This window comes from Pteropus medius, unplaced genomic scaffold (genome assembly GCF_902729225.1).
Source record: "Pteropus medius unplaced genomic scaffold, Ma_sr-lr_union100, whole genome shotgun sequence".
NCBI lineage: Eukaryota > Metazoa > Chordata > Mammalia > Chiroptera > Pteropodidae > Pteropus > Pteropus medius.
Genome location: NW_024344374.1, coordinates 6382645 through 6402561, shown reverse-complemented (window position 1 = coordinate 6402561; position 19917 = coordinate 6382645). Strand labels below are relative to the sequence as shown.

The window sequence follows — 19917 nt, the reverse complement described above, 5'->3', positions numbered from 1 at the left end:
TTTTATAGCTATTTTAGCAAATAGTTGGTAATTTCTTAAAAAGTTATATATCAACGTAACCATGTGACCCAGCACAATTCCACTCTTATGAATCTACCCAAGGGAAATGAAACTATATATCCATACAAATACATGTATGAGAACATTCATAGCAGCATTATTTATAATAGCCAAAATTTTGAAGCAATTCAAATGTCTACCAGCTGGTGAAGAGAGAAATATGTGGTATATCCATATAATGGAATACTGTTCTGCAATAAAAGGAACTGAGCTATTGATACATGCTACAACATGGATGGATGAACCTTAAAAACCTTATGCTAGGTGAAAGAAGCTAGACATAAAAGACTATATATACTGTTTGATTTCATTTATATGAAATGTCCAGAAACAGCAAATCTGTAGAAATAAAAAACAAATTAGCGTTTTTCTGGTTAGGAGGTAAAAATGGAGGCTGATTGCAAAGAGAATTTTGGGGGCGATGGAAATGTTCTCAAACTGAATTGCAACTGATGGTTGGTTATATGGCTACAAATTAACTAAAAACCATGTACCCTCATAGTGGATGGATTTTATGGCATGTAAATTATACCTCAATAGTACTATTTAAAAAATAACTTTTAAAAACAGCTAGTAGGCACAATATCCTATATATGATTCCTCCTCCCAATATATTAATCAGAAAATCAAGTACATTTTCTTTCTATCATAATGCTTTACCATACAGTGGCCTCTACTGGTGAAAAGGAGAGATTTTGATTACTTGATCTCTAGGTGCTTTAAGTTTTTATATTTATAATGTATCTACTATTTATATTAGATCATAGAAATGGCTATGGTTTCTTAAAAGAGAATGCTTAGGATTATAAGGTCTAAACTGTGCACATTCAAAAGAAAATAGACAAAGAACAAAATGACATAAGAAGTAGAAGCGAACTCACTCCCAATCTAAACTGTTGCTATAAAATAAACCTTACAAAAATGCTTTTTAAAAAATTACTCATTTAACTGACTAACCTCTCCCACTGAATTCAGGAAACAGAAAGCACATTCACATAAAGATATAAAGGGAAAGCCCATTATTACAAGTTTATGTAATACATAAATAAAATGTAAATAAAAGAAATAACTTGGTTCTTTCACTTCTGGAGGACAAGATAGTATAATGATTAAAAGAGCCCAAGCTTGGACATTAGCTTAGATTCAAATCCTGGCTCCAATATTTACTCACAATGTGACCTTGGGTTTACTATTTAATTCATTAATGCCTCAGTCTCTATTTTTATAAAATGGAGAAAACATTTTATCTAAAGACATTGTTTTGAGTACTACTTAACTCACAGTAATCATAAAATAGATATTCACTATAATTATTGTCATATCAATGGAGAAACTGATAAATTTTTATTTTAAATGGTCTACGTTTAAAACATTGCATGTTTATAGATTCAAATTTACCAAACATTAATTGAGCATCTGTTATGTCTAAACCACTGTGTTTAAGCTTTATGGAGAAACAGTTGAAATACTAAACAAACACTAAAGAGAATGGTTGAAAATGGTTAAAGAGTTAACTTCATTAATATTGAAGATGTTATACAAGAGACAAAGAAGGACCCAGTAAACCCACTTCTGGGTATTTATCCAAAAAAACCTAAAACACTACTTGGAAGAGACATGTGAATTCATATGTTCACTGCAGCATTATTTACAACAGCCAAGAAACGGAAGCAACCTGGTGTCCATCAACAGATGGATAAAGAAGAGGTGGTATATTTATACAATGGAATATTACTCAGCCATAAAAAAGAATGAAATTTTGTCGTCTGCAACAACATGGATAGACCTAGAAGGTACTGTGCTGAGTGGAGTAAGTCAGAGAAAGATAAATGCCATATGATTTCAGTTACATGTGAAATCTGAAAAACAAAACAAACCAACTCATAGATACGGAGAACATTTTGATGGTTGCCAGATGGAAGAGGGGTTGGAGGGTGGGTGAAAAGGGGAAGGGATTAAGAAGTACAAATTGGTACTTATAAAATAGTCATGGGGATATATAACATAAAGAATATAGCCAATATTATTGTAATAAATATGTACGGTGTCAAATGGGTACTATATTTATCAAGTGATCACTCTGTAAGTTATATAAATATCTAATCACCATGCTATACACCTGAAAGTAATATAATATTGCATGACAACTGTAAATTAAAAATAAATAAGAGATGTTATAATGTATTAAGTAAAAAGATTACCAAATAGTAATGCTACAATACTATTTTCATAAGTATGGATATATATTAACATGCATTCACATATATACATAAATGACTATAAACCAAAATCAACTGATGGTCATCTTTCAGTAATGTGACAAAGAATAATTTTATTTAATTTTTTCTTAAGTGTATTTTCTAATTTTTGCACCATGAATATTTAACACAACTATTTAAAAAAAAAAGGAAAAGTTGAAGAGACCTCAATCAGTAATACCATACACAGACTAGCTCAGATAATATGTAAGCTATTAGCATCCTGGATAAGAATTGGAAAGCAAGACTTACAGGGCACAGAATACACTGTGATCTTCAATTTTTGAAGATTAAAACAGAACAAAGAATGAGTAATATTTATAATTCATTAAATGGGAGAATCTTTAGAATGCTTTAAAGTGCTGCTTCTAATAAATACATGTGTTAATTACTGTTTGGAGTAGTGTTCTAAGAGTAGAATATAGAAAAAAATTACCTTTAAAATTCTTCTGGCACAGTTAGAGGTATATGCACAGAACAGAAAATCATGCAAAAGGTTCTCTTGGTTAGGGATCCCCTAGATCTCTAACTGGGCCATGAGAAAGGGCTGCTATTTCATCTCACAACAGTTGGCAAGATTGAAGGATGACTTTGCTCTCAATAAATGAGCTCCAGCTGAGTTCAGAACCTCTGTTTATTCACGTGTTACTGGAAATGATATCTTAGTCCAACTAGCAGAAATGAAGCCCACTTTGGAGTCCTTCTGAATTGTCTCTGTGTTTCCAACATTATCTTATTAGCTTCTTGGTCAGGCAGAAAGGAAATTCTGATATCTACTTCCATTTGCCGGTTGAAGTGGAAAGGGCAGGAAAGGTAACAGTAAGAACCACCTTCCCAAGACTATGTTCTCTTCAACGGCTGCTAAGATACTACTGCTACAAATACTTACGAGTCTTAATTATTTGGAAAGGAATGAAGTCAAAAGTTGTAACTAAATTTTCCTTGATCAGTAAATTAATAAAGTTGTAAACTTACCTGAAAACATTTTTACAAAATCGTCAGTAGACATACTCATCACCACATCTGCGTGATCAGATGGCTCTCCATATCCGACATTCCCACTCTTGTTTTTAAGATCAAGAAACCAAGTTCCACCATCTTCGCCTGCACAGAAGATAAAGATATAAATGCCAAAGAAGCCCTGTTCTTCTTAAACTTAATAACTGCTACAAATTAGAATAATCTTATATATAATGCTGTTTCCTGGGCTAAAATCCCCAGGCCTCTATCAAATTCAGCAAATATTTATTAAGTACTTATTATGTACCAGGTACTAAGCTAGGCTCTGAAGACTCTGCAATAACATGGTTTTTTACAAAAGAGAAAGTGGAGGGTGATGTGGAGTAGGGAAAGCCCAGTTGAAGCTGGGATTCAAAAGTTAAGTAAGAATTAGCTAGATGAGGAACTGAAAAAAGTATAGTAGGACCAGAAAGTAGAAAGAGAGCGGACAGTGGCATCAGATAAGCTCGTAGAGCAGCTCAGATGCAGAGTACAGTGAGCCATGTAAAGGATTCACTGACTTCATCCTAAGGGATATGCTGTGGAAGGAGAATGACACAGACTCGTGTTTTAAATATATCACCCTAACGGCAGTACAGAGAATATACTGGAGAGGGATAAAAAGGATGCAGAAGACTGGTTAGGACAGTGTTGGGTAATTTAGGAGCTTGAAGATGTGTGTCGATCAGGATCATGGCAGTGGGAATGGAGAAAAGTAGCCATATATAAGAGGGAATGTCAAAGCAGACAAGACAAGGTAATGGATTGAATATGAAAAGGAAAATGTAGGGAGGGTACATAGAATAATTTGCTAGTTTTAATCTTGGGAAATGGCAAATACTGGTATGATTTTTACTGAGAGAGGACTACTGAAGAAGAGCAGATTTAACAGGTAGCACCAAAGGCAGGTATTGGCGAGTTGTTTTGGACATTTTCAAAGTGAGGCATCTTTGTGACAGCCAAGTGAGAATGTCAAATGAAGTCTGACTAGGCTAGAAATACAGATATATAAGTAATGAGTTCACATGGTCATTGAAGTCATATGAGTGGCTGGAGTACACTAAGGTCTTTAGAGTATAAATAGTGCTAAGATAGAGAAGGCTAGAGGAGAAGCATCTAACACTGGAGACTGAGAAGGCGTGATTATAGAGAGAGAAGAAAGCAAGGAAAGGGAGCATTTCTAGAAGGAAAGAGCACTCAACAGCATCAAATGCTGCAGAGTGGTGACAGGGTAGGAATGGCAAACGTCCACTGGGGACACAGAAGCAACTGAGGACCTTGGTAAAAACAAATTCAACGGAATGGAGAAAAATGATACCAGAGCAGAGTGAATTGTAGATGAAAATAAGTTTTGCTCTGAAAGGGAAAAGAAAGACAAGAGGGGGATTTGGGGGAAGGGGCGGTTATTATTACTGTTGCTTTAAACACAGAATAGACCGAGAATGTTAAAATAGGGAAGGAGGCTGTAGAATGAACAGGTAGGAGAGGGCATAATTAATTGCACAAAGTCCCTGAGGAGGCCAGGAGAAACGGTACTTTGCTACTCAAAGTGGGATCCATGCATTGCAGTACTGTCATCATGTGACAAATGCAGAATTCAAACCCCCTCTGACCTACTAAATCAGATTCTGCATTTTAGCATGAACCCAGGCAATCAGTATGAACATTAAAGCCTAAGATGCACTCATCTAGAGTTGAGCTCTGTTCTACTGGGAGGGAAGGAAGAAAGGACAATGCCTATAGTTAATTTAATATGGATGAAAGGAAACTGAAATTTATCTGTAGGCTTCTATTATCTCTGTGAAAGACATGGGCTTATTTGCTGAGACTGGCAGGGAAGTGGTGAAGGGAGAGACAGAAGGTAAGAGGAACACTGAGATTTAAAATAGTCACTGTGGAAAATGAGGCAGTAGGCTGACCACAGAAACACAGAATTCTGAGGTGCTGCTTAGACCCCAATTGAAGAGGGGAAGAGATAAATTTCTACTGGCACAGATCCACTGGGTGGTGTTATTATTTTTTTTTTTTTTCGTTTTTCCAGAAAGATTTAAAAATCTGGATGCAACTGTGGGGCAGCCAGATAGTTGATTCATCCAGGACTAGGGTTTTGACAGGTGGTGACATAAGCATGAAAGGTCCAGAAGTTCAATCACAGTCAAGGAAGTGACTGAAGCAATGGAGGATGGATTCTATGAATAGAAAAGGAAGTAAAAACAGGATGGCGCAGATGGATTAAGAAAAAATAGAGGAGACAAAGGATAAAAGGCTGATAATGTCAGAGTTTGTGTACAATGGGACTGAGGTAACTAGTTCTTAAAACTGTCATTAACATGTGTTAATACTATATTGAGAAGAAAAATATTGAGAAGTTTTAAAAAGCTAACTATGTTCAGACTGACTTGAATAATCTCAAATATAAAAATGACAAGGTGCCCATGGTGGATGATAAATTATTATATTACACTACCTGTCATAATCCATATGCCCCTCTAAATAGGATTTTTTTCCTCAATTACATATGCCAAGGAGTTATTTAACACTGGAAGTAACTGTAATGAAATTTTGTATTACATGTGTCACACGCACTGATTTTAACTTAAAAATACACATCCGTAGTTACCTGTTGTACTTAAATGTCTAATTTCTGGGTAAGTGTTCTGATATAGCCAACTAGCCAGGTGATTACTACTGGAGGCTGATTTTCTTCCAAGAGTTTGAAACATCTTACTTTGTTTCATAAAGGCTTCAGATGACCAGACTTACCGGAGAGTTCAAACTGAAAGACTGCTTGGGTGGCTTTAACAATGTCATCAGTGAGAGAGTCCTTAACAATTCTAAATGTTTCTTCCACGGCTCCAGAACGTTGTTCTGCTGGTGACTGCGGCTTTTCTCCTTTCAATTCTGGAACAGCACCTGTAAAATATTGATATAAATCGCTTTAAAGCCTAGGCACTATAAGACCATACACCAAATTAATTAGTTAGAATAGATTTGCTATCAATTAGACCTGTTTGACCAAAATGACCTTACATACACTGACTGGCATCTCAAAGCATACATCAAACCGATGGAGTAACAGCCAAACACATCAATTAAGATTATAAATGTAAATGGCTGATACTCCCCAAGTAAAATGCTGACTCTCAGATTAGGTTAAAAAAAAAAACTACTAAACTATACAGTGTTTATAATAAATGGACCTAAACAAACTACTGAAGTTTTAGGGGTAGTAATCAATCATTCTTTTGTCATCCCCTCTGAATTCTAAAACCAAATGAGAAAAGAACACACCAGAGTCAGAAAAATGAAGACCAGAATATCAACTGTGTAATCGGTGGAGTAGAACTCAAGATTGCACTCAGTAGACTACAACTATCTAAGCTTTACTGGGAAAGAGAGTATTTCAATAACAAAAAAACAATGACACATGGCTAGTAGCCCCTGATACAGCCTCTCCTAACTTCACACTAAATAAATATTAAAATGCAAAAACAAATAAGTAAACACTAAACATCACCTAGACTGAAACACAATCTACTGTCAGAATCTAGGAAGAAATGATCAGTAAAACTTTAAGGTAGATAGAGTCAGCCTAAGACTCTACTCATGTATACGAAGAAGAAAGGTTCTTACATTTTAAACCACTGAAATCAGACTCTGGGCTTAAGACTCGAATCTGTCCCCTTGTTCTACAATGCAATTTTTCAAGAAAGCCCCCATCTTTCAAATCCCATTTCAAAGCTCAGAGCTCCCAAATACCAGAGGAGCAGACAGTAGGGGAGGTCCCAGTGGTGGTTCATCCTGGGAAGTACACGCCACCCAAAAGCATGACTGATAAAGATGCGGAGGGGAAGAACCTTGGCAGGAGGGTATGCTGAAGAGAGTAGTTTTTAAGCATAGGAGGTAAAAGAAGGTGCCGTGTCAGCCTTTCACACTGGCACTAGCTACATGCCCAACAGATACCACTATAGAAACTACAGCTTTGAGAAAGGATTTCCACCAGATGGACAGGGAGTGCAACCAAAAGCAGCCTACACATCCTTGTCATGCAACTACACTAGTTCTAGAGATATCTCCTACTATGAGGATAAATTAACAGGGAAAAAAAATAACCTGATGCCTATGAAAAAAACAATGTACCACATGGATAATAGAAGGTTATTCTGAAGAGCAAACGTCTATCTCTTAAATTAATTTACTATGCAATCCACAAGAATTCCTCCACATGAAAACTATATGAAACAAGGGCAGAAAGTCATATACAACTGGCTGAGATGAAAAGACAATAGAAAAAAATGAAAATGAAATGGGATACATGAGAAACAAAAAATACAAGAGCAAAATTAAACAGAGGCAATATGGAACAGAGATAAAAGTGTTGAAAATCTTATCAGTAATATAAAGTATAAACCTGAAAAGGAATCCCAGAAAGCTGAAGAACAGGACGAAAGATGAAAATAATTAGAGATAGTGATAACTATGGGAAAAAGAAGAAAAGTAGCCAAGTTAAGAATAAGTGTTTCTGTCTATGGCCATGCCACCTTGAACAAGCCCGATCCCGTCTGATCCTGGAAGCTAAGCAGAATCAGACCTGGTTAGTACTTGGATGGGAGACCACCTAGGAAGACTGGGTGCTGTAGTCGTAAAAAAAATAAAATAAAAAAATAAGTGTTTCTGAGGAAAATCCAGAACACTAAAACTATACCTAAAGAAAAATAAATAAATAAATAAACTGGAGGTAATAAAAGAAAAAAAACTGGGCCCTCTGTGTTGCAGTTGGGGGTTGGGGGAGTTGTCAATGAATGGAAAAAAAAAATCAATGAAGAAATGACAGTATTGCTTTTAATATGAGAAATAAGCATTAATTTAAAATTATGTACATAGTTTACAATATACTATTACAGAATTACAAATATATTATATAAGACAAATATACATAACACAAATACCAGAAAAGGTAAAATTAAATGTAACAGGATTATTAAATAGTGGGTGCAACAGAAAGGTGAGCCTCACCCCCTTTGGAAATGAGGGATACACACTAAGCTCTGAGACACAAACTAAATTCAACATACATGGATTTGGATATGAATGTAAAAAAGTCACCTGAAAGATATAAGTTAGATCCAGGCCAGATATACTGGACTATATGAATATATTAATATATCTAGAAAAAATGTCGAGTAGAATTACAGTGGACTGAACCAGGAAGAATAGGGAAAAGAGAGCTACAGAAGTAAATGCTCTCTCTAGCACTGTATGGTGAAGAGACGTTTAGCCAAAAGACTCTGAGTACTCTGACCTCAAAAGGATATGGGCATCCCTTATAAGGAGATGGATATATGGTTCACAGTCAATGCACTTGACATTCTGATCCTATAGGCAAAAATCATTCCTATCAAAGCCTGATGCCTATAAACATTTATCTTACATTTTACTTATCTCACCTCTCTTGTTCTGATTCCATGGTCATGAAACAATATGCTGATTATGATTCTGTTCCCTATATAGCTATGCCCAAAGGGAGAGAATAGGCTGATCATAGCAACTACACATTTATCCAAGAGATGGCAACTTCTCATTATAAATTAATAAATTAGATTACTGGGGGAGGGGAATATGCTAATTTAAAGGACTTGTATTTGGGAGTTAGGAAAGCAATTTAAGTTTACTGGTTTAATAGTATGAGCTTTGGAATCGGAGATATATGAAATTAAGTCCTGGCTCTGCCATCTGCAGCCATGGGAGCTCAGATGTAAAATGAGGAGAATACCTGTCCTGCAGGAGCATAAATAATTAAATGAGACAATGCATGCAAAGTACTTAACACAGTGTTTGGCACATAGTAGGCACCCAATAACTATTTGTTGAAAAACAAAATATGTATGATCAATAAGTGGCTCTTATTAATCAAATTTGGAATTTAAATGAGCTCAGTTCATGTGTATCTTCCTCCAAAAGATAGATCTAATCTTAAAGTGCTAGACAAAAATCAGGATGTTAGACTTGCCTCTATCAGAGGACTTGACTCTATTAGACTTTGATAAACTAATTAAACCAAACTAATTTCTGCCATTCTGTAAGAGGCCTCTTGAGAAAAAGACTGACAGTCTTGTTTTATACTGATATATCCATGTGGCAACCAAATGAAAGATTTAATTTTTAAAATTAAAAAAATTAAATTTTAAAAGGAGCTACCTCTCGGTGGTAGGATTATGAGTAACTTTTTCCTTTCTATATTTTTCAAATTTTCTACAAAACAAAAGTTGCCTTTTTTATTACTTAAGTAATTTTTTAAAACTATCTCCAAAAATCTGGACAAAGAAAAGACAGAGCTATAAAAGATAAGATTCAGCCAGAAAGAAAGTTTGGCACTAAAATGCACTGCAGTAAGATTCAAGTTTGCTAAATATACAGAAGAAATTTGTTCCTAAATTATCTAGCAGCCATCTAAAGAATACATGATCACTCAGGAGATTCAGTGTCTATAAGAAAAAAATAAGGTTAAGGACCCAGAAGAATAACAGCTATCCTTGCTAATAAAACATGAGAGAAAGCTTCTCATGGGTATTTGTTAAAGAGTATTTCGTCTGACATCGTTCAGTAAACTAGTGGCATAATGCCAGAACACAAAGACTAACATGTAAACTCTGGACCAGTTCAAGAGAGCTATTGTTTCTGAATTATAAAAACAAAACGAAGTAAAACCAAAATTTCCTTTGAACTTAATTTCTCTTATAAAGTAGTCACATATCACAAATTCTGTGAATGGTGTTAGATGTACTTTGTGTGACACATTTTTCTTCAAAATAAAATAACACATCAACATAAAATACCTAAAGGCAGTGCCACAGAAAAGAAATAAAACCTCAACAAAGGGTTGATATATTTTTTAAACAACTTTTTTTTTAATCCAATGAAAAAACTATATTAGCAGCTTCTTACCGTTAGAAGAAAAAGGCAACTTTCGTTGCTAGAACTAAAACTTCACATTACTTGTCTAGTTTGAATTAAAATATGGTTTAAAAGCAGAATGCAGAAATGTCCAAGTCAATATTATGGGAGAAATACATAAGTAGGTATCTTTATTTTCCTACTTAAAATATGGTCTATATCTTACCATGTGATTCCGTTTTCTTGGTAACTGGATCTGGGTATTCATCTAAGAACATATCTGGTAACAAAGAATGGCCTGAAAAATTGACCGCAAAATAATCAGGTTACTGTAACAAGTTCAATATATTAAGATTTTAACAGTTGTTTAATAAACATTCCATCTATTTTTATTTAAATGATCATTCTGGTGTAATGGAAAGATGCCTATGAGAACTGTCAAACTACCTGTCCTTCAGTAAGCTAAAATACTTTCCCCATAACCCAGTTACCCTCCTATGGCAAATTTCATCTTCAAGATCCAACCAATTAAGCCCATAACTGCTCTCCCAGGAGCCTTTATCCTCTTCTCTACTATCCATGCAACCCTCTGTCCGACATCCCTCCTATGTGCTCAAGAGTCATTTCTTACTGGACCCCTGAGAGAAGCGGGTTCCTCATTAAAGATTTATTTACCACTGCCATCTCTGTCTGCTCCTGCCTCTCAGAAGATTAAAAAAACTGGACAGCAGAAATGCATTGGTCTTCATTATATCCTAATATTTATCATAGTACCTAGTCATATTACGTTTTCAACACTTGGTAGGATTTTTAATTTACATCTAATTTAAAATTTTAAATTTTGTATGGTCTATGGCCATGCCACCCTGAACAAGCCCGATGTCTGATCTTGGAAGCGAAGCAGGTTCGGGCCTGGTTAGTACTTGGATGGGAGACCACCTAGGAAGACCAGGTGCTGTAGGCATAAATAATAATAAATAATAAAAAAAAATTAAAAAATTTTTGTGCATAAGGACACTGTGTCTTTAAAACCTAAAGTGTACCAGAACCCAGAAGACCTGGATCTCCTTCAGGTTCTGCTACTTATTAGCTGACTGCTCTTAGGCAAAGGCTTAATCTCTTTGAACCTGTTTTTCTACTATAAATATTAACTACTTAATATTATGATTATAACATATGCCAGGCACTGTGCCAAACACATTATACATATTGTTGCATTTAGTTCTTACAAACATCCTGTGTTGAAGTTATCATTCCCTTAATTTTACCAATAAGATTGAAGCTCAGAGAAAGCAGGTTGACAGCACAGTTAGAAAGCAGCTAGACTGGAGTATGAAGCTGGGTTGTCTTCTCCCAAACTCCATGTTCTTAATCACTAAACCGTTTTCTTCCTTCAAAGGATTGTTTGACGTTAAATAATATATGTAAAAGTGCTTTGTAAAGCTGTTAAGAGATATGTAATTCAATTTAGTTCAAACTGAAGAGACAGACAGGGATGGTACAAATAAAATATGTGGTTTCTGTCACCCAGAAGTTCAATATGTTTAATAATATTTAAAATGTTAGCACAAATAAATGTAACTTCATTTACAGCTATACTATCATTTAGTATATACTATATGTTATACATGTAAAATGCATTATCACCATCATCATCTGTGATTTCAGAAAGGAAGAATAATTTTGAACAAGGGGGACTTCTGAGAACTTCTCAAATCATATACTCTGTACACGGGAGAGACCCTGCTCACTCACCTTCACCATCTATCATTAAGACCCTCTAAGAGGCTGTACCTAAGAGACAAATATGGAAAGAGTCCATAATCTTAAAGTTTTTGTGAAAAATACACTGCTGTTACCATATTCTTGAATAAAATCTTTACTCAGTGCCTTTAAGACAAACTTTTAAAACTAATTTTCATTTTTGGTTTCACGATTTGGAAATAGTTAACAGATAATGTGACCTTCTGTATTTGTATGTCACTTAGAAAGCCCTCAACTCGCTTCTATTTCTCCTTTCTCTTTTAAGGTGTGTCGGTATGGGTTTTTCCCTTCATTGGGAGGATAGCTCTCAAAAGAACATATTAATTTTATAATCACACAAGCATACACAAAACAGATGTGTGTTTATTGTAGAAAACGTGGAAAAACAAATCATTACTTTAAAAAACTATATGCATTACCTGGTTTAACTGCATAGACATCAAAATTTTTTATTCCTTCTTCTTTTAAGATATTTTCATCAACAATAAAGTTGCCAGTAAAACTTTTTGGCTTTTTGAAAATGGAATACGCAGCATCTGCTATGATATCAACTTTTCTACAAAGGTTTTCGACATCAGATCCTCCCAGCATTTCAACAGCAGCAGTGTGTATAGCTATTGAGAAAACAAACATATACATTCATAACTATAAATCGAATAATGGGATTATGTAAGTAACAAGCAAGATAGCTAATCTCTTTATTTCTCAGTTGATGAGAACAAGGTCCAGAGAGCATAAGGCATTTGCCAAATGTCCTATTGACATAAGTGGTAGAAAACACATGTTCCTTGCTATACGCAACACTGCCTTATATAGAACTCCTTCATGAGACCCAAAGCACCATGTACTATTCAAGCTCTCTAGGAACTTCTGAGTATTTATTCTCTCTCCAGTACTCTCTACTCTGCCCCATTCCATCCTCCGACCCAGAGAGGAACAGAGTCCTTCACAAGCGTCTTCGTTCTCTCAGAGAATCGACGCCTTGCTCATTTCTTCCAAGTCCTGCCTAACTGCCACCCCACCATCTGCTCCACTCAGGAGAGTTTGCTGGTGGTTGGAAAGGGAGGACAGCAGGAGCATGACTCCCAACAGCCACCTTCTCAGAAACCCTCTCTCCCCTCAAAGAAGTGGAAAATATTCCAATTGTCATGTGTATGTTTCAAGGAATGTAAGAACATGAAGATACTTTCAAAAAAAATCTAAAGTTATTTATTCAATAAATTCCTGAGTGACCCCCAAGTGCAGGGTACTGTCCCAGAAGCAGAAAGGAATATTGATCCCTACAGCATTTCCTTGGTAAGGAGCTACACTAACCTGCATGTTTAAGTTCTAATGCTAGTGTAATAAAGGTTGTTAAATTTTTAAAAAGTGAAATGAAAAAGTAGTTCTCATTGTGTATTCTCCTTATCATTAAATACACTTTTCTGGGATAGGAGTGCCATTTAGATTTAAGATGAACAAAGTTAAGGTTTTCACAGATTATCTATTAAATATGTGGAAAAACATATAATGAAAAGATTGTCTCTTCTTTCTCCTCCGTTAAGCTATTTGACATATAAGTGGAGAATAAGAACCTACATGGAGGACGAGCTTTCCCTTTGTATCATTTTTGTTGGGTCTTCCTCATTTTAATACAGCATATTCCCAAGCCCTCAGCTTCTGTCATACAGTAACTCTAAAGCTACATACAAAGTCCAGCAATATGCAGGTTCTTCTGTCACCTAACGGGGGTCTAGGCATGCTGAGAACTCAGAATTCATGTGAAAGTACAGATAGGTCAGCTTTTTATAGTAGAAAAAGACAAAACTAGTAAAGATACAAGACAGTAAAGAAGCATTTGCTGGGATGTATAAGGAGAAAACAAGAGTATGAGAATCTGCAGAATTTACTAAGGTACCAGAGAAAAGAATGGAGAAAAGGTTAGGGAAGCACAGTTGGCTTCCTGTTGGCTTTAATGAAACTCTTCAAATGTTCCAGTGTTCAGTGTTTCTAGTATAGCAATCAGTGGAAGAGTAAGTCTTACATCCAAGTCAAAGCTCAAAGATGACTGAAAAGGGCCTTATATGTACTGCAGAAAGTTTAACTTGTTTCCCAACAGAAAGAGGTACCTTTGATAGTTTACTCACTCCTACCCTACCCTCCTCATCCAAGATGTATCTCAAGACTGTCAAGGACAATCAATGAGGATCCAAAATATGGATTTTTTAAAAGGCACATACCTGTTTTAGGCCATAATGCATTGACGGCAATTTCACCTTTAAATTCTTCTGCCATTCCAAGCACACACATAGACATACCATACTTAGCAATGGTATAAGCTGAAAGAAACCACAAAGAATAATAATTTAAGAAACAAATTAATTTGTGAATATAAAAAACCAATTTCTTCCTATTATTTCCTCCTTGATACATTTTTTCATAATTCTTTAATAATATACTATATACAAAATATAATTTTTAAACTGTACTGTTTTTAAAAGTTTTCATGAAGTAACTGAACTAGTTTCACATATATCATGGATAAACTAGTTTTATATATTGCTATCCTAATATTTGGGGTTTTTTTTTCAATATTAGTTTCAGGTATACAACACAGTGATTTGACATAACTTGCGAAATGATCGCCCCAGTAAGTCAAATGCCCATCTGGCACCATGCAGAATTGTTATAATATTATTGACTATATTCCCTATGCTGTACTTTACATCCCCATGACTGTTTTTATAACTGCCAATCTGTCATCTTAACATTTGATTAAGAGACAGTAACACACTTTCATTTTTCTTAATATTATAGAGATAACTTACATTATTATTTCTTAATCGGTTTTTCTTTTGAAGAATGAAAGGGATCATTTAAAGGGAAACTGCACTAGTAAAGCATCAACAAAATGTTAAAATGCTTTTTAACCTAGTCAATTAAAACAGAACTTTTAAACTTTGTTCTGTAGGTTCCTATTTCACCTGCCTTTTCAAATTTAAGTGAATTATGTAAAAATAAGGGCTAAGTTTCTGATACTATTTTTTAAAGGTGGTACCTATAAATAAACTTTGTTATTTAGTATACTCCCCTTAAGTTATTAGTTGACTGTAAAAAGTCAAGTATTTCGAGGATAGTTTTTTTCTTTTTTCAAAGATACTTTTTAACCAACTTTATTGAAGAATATGGTACACACAATAAAACATACTCACTGAGACTTAAAGGAGCTTTCTGGGTTGATGGAAATCCGTTTTCTGATTTGGATGTTAGTTATACAGTGTATCCATTTGTCAAAACTCACCAAACCAAACCATTAAGATCTGCATTTTATTGAATGTAAATTATACTTCAATTTTTAAAATTAGATTAAAGATTAAGATACTTTCCAAAATGCTATTGATTCTGCATAGAAAGCTTAATGTTGAATGGATATAAATTGTGATTAAATCATAGATACAATGATTTAATACAAACAAGTTAACCAAACAAAGTACTCCCTACCACCTACCACAGTGCTGTTTGAACCACAGTGGATTTAGGTTCAGTGGTGGACTGAGATTGAGGATATGAGCAACTTTACTCTTTTTCAAATAAGGAATGCATGCTTTAGATCTGAAAGCAAAAGAAAACACAAGTCAATAGCTTTCTAACAACATCCCCACTTTTTGTTATATTTTAAGCTACTTCTACAAAGCAGCTGAACTTGTTCAATAACCTGTAGGGTAATTTTTTGTTTTTATTTTTCTAGAATGAACATAGGAAAACCAACTTATTTTCACCCTTGAAGCTTTGCTTAGTGGCCTGACATGACCTGCTTGATGACAATAAGCAAATCCTTGGCACATTAGCCTTAAATCCAACTGAGATTATTCTCAACTACATCCTTCCAAATTTTTCCTCCCCACACACACACACACACACACACACACACACACACACACACACACTTTTCAGTGACAATTAATATACTTGTCAGCTAGCAAAGCCAGCAAAGCCAGCAAAGCCAGCACTACGGTAAAGAACATGGGTATTCAAGTCAGACCTGGGTTCAAATTCTCCTTCTGTTCCTTCATTGTGTTCTCTTGGTAAAAATATATAGCATTCTAATTCTCAGTTTTCCTATTTGTAAATGCTGGTAATACCTGCTACTATCTAGGATTAACCAAGGGATTAAATGAGATGATATATATGAGATCCTTAAAACAGTGCATATATTAAACATGCAATAAACAACTGCTATTATTAGTACTATAGATGCTGATTCGTTTCACCTTAGTAGGTATGGTATTCCTACTATGCTGGGATTGTAATTTAATAACATAACTTCCAATACATTTGTCATGGGGTTGTGCCACTACATCATTAGTTAATCTTCAAACTTCTGATTTCTTGTATTCTCTCCCTAACATATCACCTGACAAAAGCTGGCTGAACTTGTCAAGGCAGAAAATCCAGGGCCTGCTAAGCCTACCACCACCAAGAAACCAATTAGCACCTGAAAAATCCAAGATGGCACTTGAGACCCCTTCCTAAGCGACACTTTGAATAACTTTTCTCTATGAGCATACTAAAAAATCACACCCAAATGATGGAGATTTAACATAAAATGAGACACGTAATGCATGGCTAGGTATGTCCCAAGCATGTTTAGGAACTGTGCATGCTCCCTTGGAAATCCAAGAACTCTCTACCCTTCTTTGGGAATCCCCTACCCCTGAACTCACCTACTTCCCTATCAGACCCTTTAATACTTTACTAATTCCCCAGAACTGGGGAGAAGGAATCATCAGGCATTTGATTATCCTTCTCCATTCCTTGACTAAGGCATGAAGTTTCTGACGTGCTTTGCAGAATACTGTCTCATCCTATTGATGTGAGCAACACTGGGCAGAACCACCATGATTTGGGGTCTATGGCCCGCAAGGGTCAGTGACATAATCCCAAATTTAATTTGCACCAATACGTAATGTAATATGCCTTTGAGAGCAATATTTAGTTTTATTTTTTTAAGTACTGTTCATAAAAGTAGGTAATTTATTGTACAAAAACACTCAGGTCCAATATTTAAAATTTTTAATTATTAGGCTACAACATTATTAAAGCTCAGCTTAATAATTTTATAGTTTTATTTCACATTCAATAACTTCTAGGGCTTTGAACTTATCCATCCTTTCAAATGTACAACATTACCAAATGTACAACATTCTTGTAACCATCTGCAATGTCTTTTCAAGTTTATAAACCAAATACAGTCAATATTGGTAAAGGATTTCTGTACATGTTATTCTTTTCCAAAGGTGCTTCACTTTTATGGAGGTGAGGTGGGGAGGGGCAAACAATATTACTGCTGATAGCCATTAAAACAGTGAAGCTACATCTTAAAGCTTCAACAGGAAACAACCCAAATCTATTTCGGGCTATAAGACCATATTTCACATTCAAAGGAAAAAACTTATTTCATTCACATTAGAAACATGAACTTCTCATTTGATCTATGAGACAAAACCTTTCCACCTGTACTTTGCTGGCCTGGCCTCCATTACCAACCCTAAATCAGGTGCATTTTTCTACAGCAACATGCCCTACCTTATATATTATACTGAAAACTCTTAGCACCACGCTTAGATGCTAACACTTTCAGTTAATAAAATAGTTAAGTTTATTAAAAACTTACTGTATGCTAGCCATTGCACTTATTACTTTTACATGAATTAATTCACTTAATCAGAGTTGCAAGCTCAAAGGCCCATAGGGAATTTGAGCCAGTAAATAAAGTGAGCTGGGTACAGGAAAAATCAACTGTTCAGAAATACAATCAAACTTTGTTACTGAATTTCTATATACATTTAACATGATACAAACGTATATAATACTAGAGATTACATATTTAATTAAAACAAAAATAAAATTTAAGGGTCTGCTTTCCACCTCACCTCTGCCTTCTAACCCTGTTTCCCTAAACCACTAAAACACAAGTAATAGGCCACAGCCACTGGGCACCAGGGATTAGGAAACAGCTCCAGATCCTCAAAATGAAACCTCTAAATAGGTTAGTTCTTTGGGCCTTGCCCCCTCTCTCTCCCTGAGAATGCTTTTCAGGCTTCCTTGAAAAAACAATCTATACTTACCTTCCATGAATAATAAGTGTCACTAAGTAAAAAACAAAAATTAAAATGGAAATGTTGCATTGTGAATTTCTCTTTTGTAACTTAGACCTTTTATAGGCCAAAAATCTGACACCTTTTCTTTGGTCCAAAGTCAATGTCAAGTCATTTGGCATTACAATTTAACCGAGAGCAATATTTAGTTTATTTTTAAAACAGCTGTTCATAAATGTAGGAACTTTCGACAGTGAATAGAATCTTTGCTTTAAAAGTTTTTACTGCCCTACAGCTTATATATTCCATTTGTAGTTCTTCAACTACACAAATAATACTTATTGAGAAAGGTAATTGAACAAAGTTAGTTCTTTTTCTTATGGTTTGGAATCAGCGTTTTTGTTTTGTTTTAAATGGAACCTTCAAATCCACAATTGAAGGAATGTAGTTTAGGCCATCGTTTCATTTTTGGAAAATGACTTCAGTATAGGAAAGGGGCCAGATTGTTCTTGCCAAATGGGTTTTTTAAAGACATAATTTTACAATGAATGAGCAATGAGAATCATACAGTTGTGTCGTAATGTCAACTAAAAAAGCCCGGTCTGATCCAGTCTTTGGGAACTGAGCTGGAAAATTTCTCTTGGGTGGCAAAAGAGCTGATTTCTTTCAAATTAAAAAACAAAAACTCGTGTATGGCCATGTCACCCTGAACAAGCCTGATCCCGTCTGATCTTGAAAGCTAAGCAGGGTCGGGCCTGGTTAGTACTTGGATGGGATACTACTTAGGAAGACCAGGTGATGTAGGAGTAAAAAATAAGGGATTGTAAACTGACAAGGTCCTTGCAATCTGTGAGGTCAACAAAGGGTTGCCTCACCTAAAAAAACAAACAAAAAACAAACAAAAATAAACCTCTTTTCATAAACTATTTAAATGTCTAACCGATGTATTATATACATAAAACTAATTTAAAAAATCTCTTCAACTATACACTACGGCCACACAATCTTGTCATATAACAGATGATCAGATTTGTATTTAGTAAGAGTAAATCACTGAAATGTCTGTTTTAAACCATGGTGTTGTTTTTAGTTTTATAATTCATAACACAGTCTGTTTTTAACTTTTTAGCAATATGCTTTTGGTATCTACTGAACAATATAATGAACAAACTTATTTTCTGTGCCTCTGTGAAACACTTCTACATTAGTTTAGTTTTTAATAAGTATAAAGTTAACACTGACCATCAGAGTAGCACTGCCTATCGTTAAAATTACTAATTTTGTAAATCTACATGAAATATCCTAAGATATTTCTCAGTACTTAACAAGTCATTTCCTAATGTTCATGTCATGGATATCCACTCTAAAAAAATGTTTAATAATATAAAAATTCTCCTGATACTAAATAAATATAACTAGGTGGGTAAAGTATTTCCATCTGTGGTTTCATCGTCTACAATAGAAATTGCCACAGATGATTTAACTTTTTCACACAGCGTGTCGTTCTAAGCCTTAATTTAATATATTGAGCAATAATATTCCTGGTTACTTTTATATTTTTAAATACTTGTTTAAATGAGTGTTTAAATGCAATCAAAATTCTTTCACAAAGTTACCAGCTGTAAAAGATTATGATGCCCAGATAATTTCTTCATGTAACACTTAACTGCATCATATAGCAGCATTGCTTATTTTATTTGAAAATAAACACAAATCTTATCGAAATGTTAGTCCTTTTTCTAGTCCATTAAGTTTTTCAACATAATCTTTTCTATATGTTTTTCGTAGTTCTTGCTATGGTTGTATTCACTATGGTTTTGATTCAATAGAGATATATCCTACATATTGAATTTATAGAAATATTC

At 34.8% G+C, this 19917-nt stretch overlaps 1 protein-coding gene and 3 pseudogenes across 6 annotated transcripts in view; 3 read left to right on the top strand and 1 right to left on the bottom strand.

Moving 5' to 3' along the window:
- The window catches only part of HSDL2 (hydroxysteroid dehydrogenase like 2), a 48220-nt gene that overhangs the window by 7315 nt on the left and 20988 nt on the right, over nucleotides 1-19917 (bottom strand). For 5 of the 6 annotated variants that reach the window (XM_039870736.1, XM_039870735.1, XM_039870734.1 and 2 more), the window contains exons 5-10: nucleotides 15463-15566; nucleotides 14195-14293; nucleotides 12395-12589; nucleotides 10438-10509; nucleotides 6081-6230; nucleotides 3294-3422 (exon numbers count right to left, since the gene is read on the bottom strand). In XM_039870736.1, coding sequence (XP_039726670.1) covers nucleotides 3294-3422; nucleotides 6081-6230; nucleotides 10438-10509; nucleotides 12395-12589; nucleotides 14195-14293; nucleotides 15463-15566 — 749 coding nt within the window. The remainder of the gene's footprint in view (nucleotides 1-3293; nucleotides 3423-6080; nucleotides 6231-10437; nucleotides 10510-12394; nucleotides 12590-14194; nucleotides 14294-15462; nucleotides 15567-19917) is intronic. The other variant, XM_039870739.1, reaches the window with a different exon arrangement.
- On the top strand, nucleotides 7842-7960 carry LOC120608823 (uncharacterized; annotated as a pseudogene).
- Nucleotides 11060-11175, top strand: LOC120608820 (uncharacterized; annotated as a pseudogene).
- On the top strand, nucleotides 18741-18859 carry LOC120608825 (uncharacterized; annotated as a pseudogene).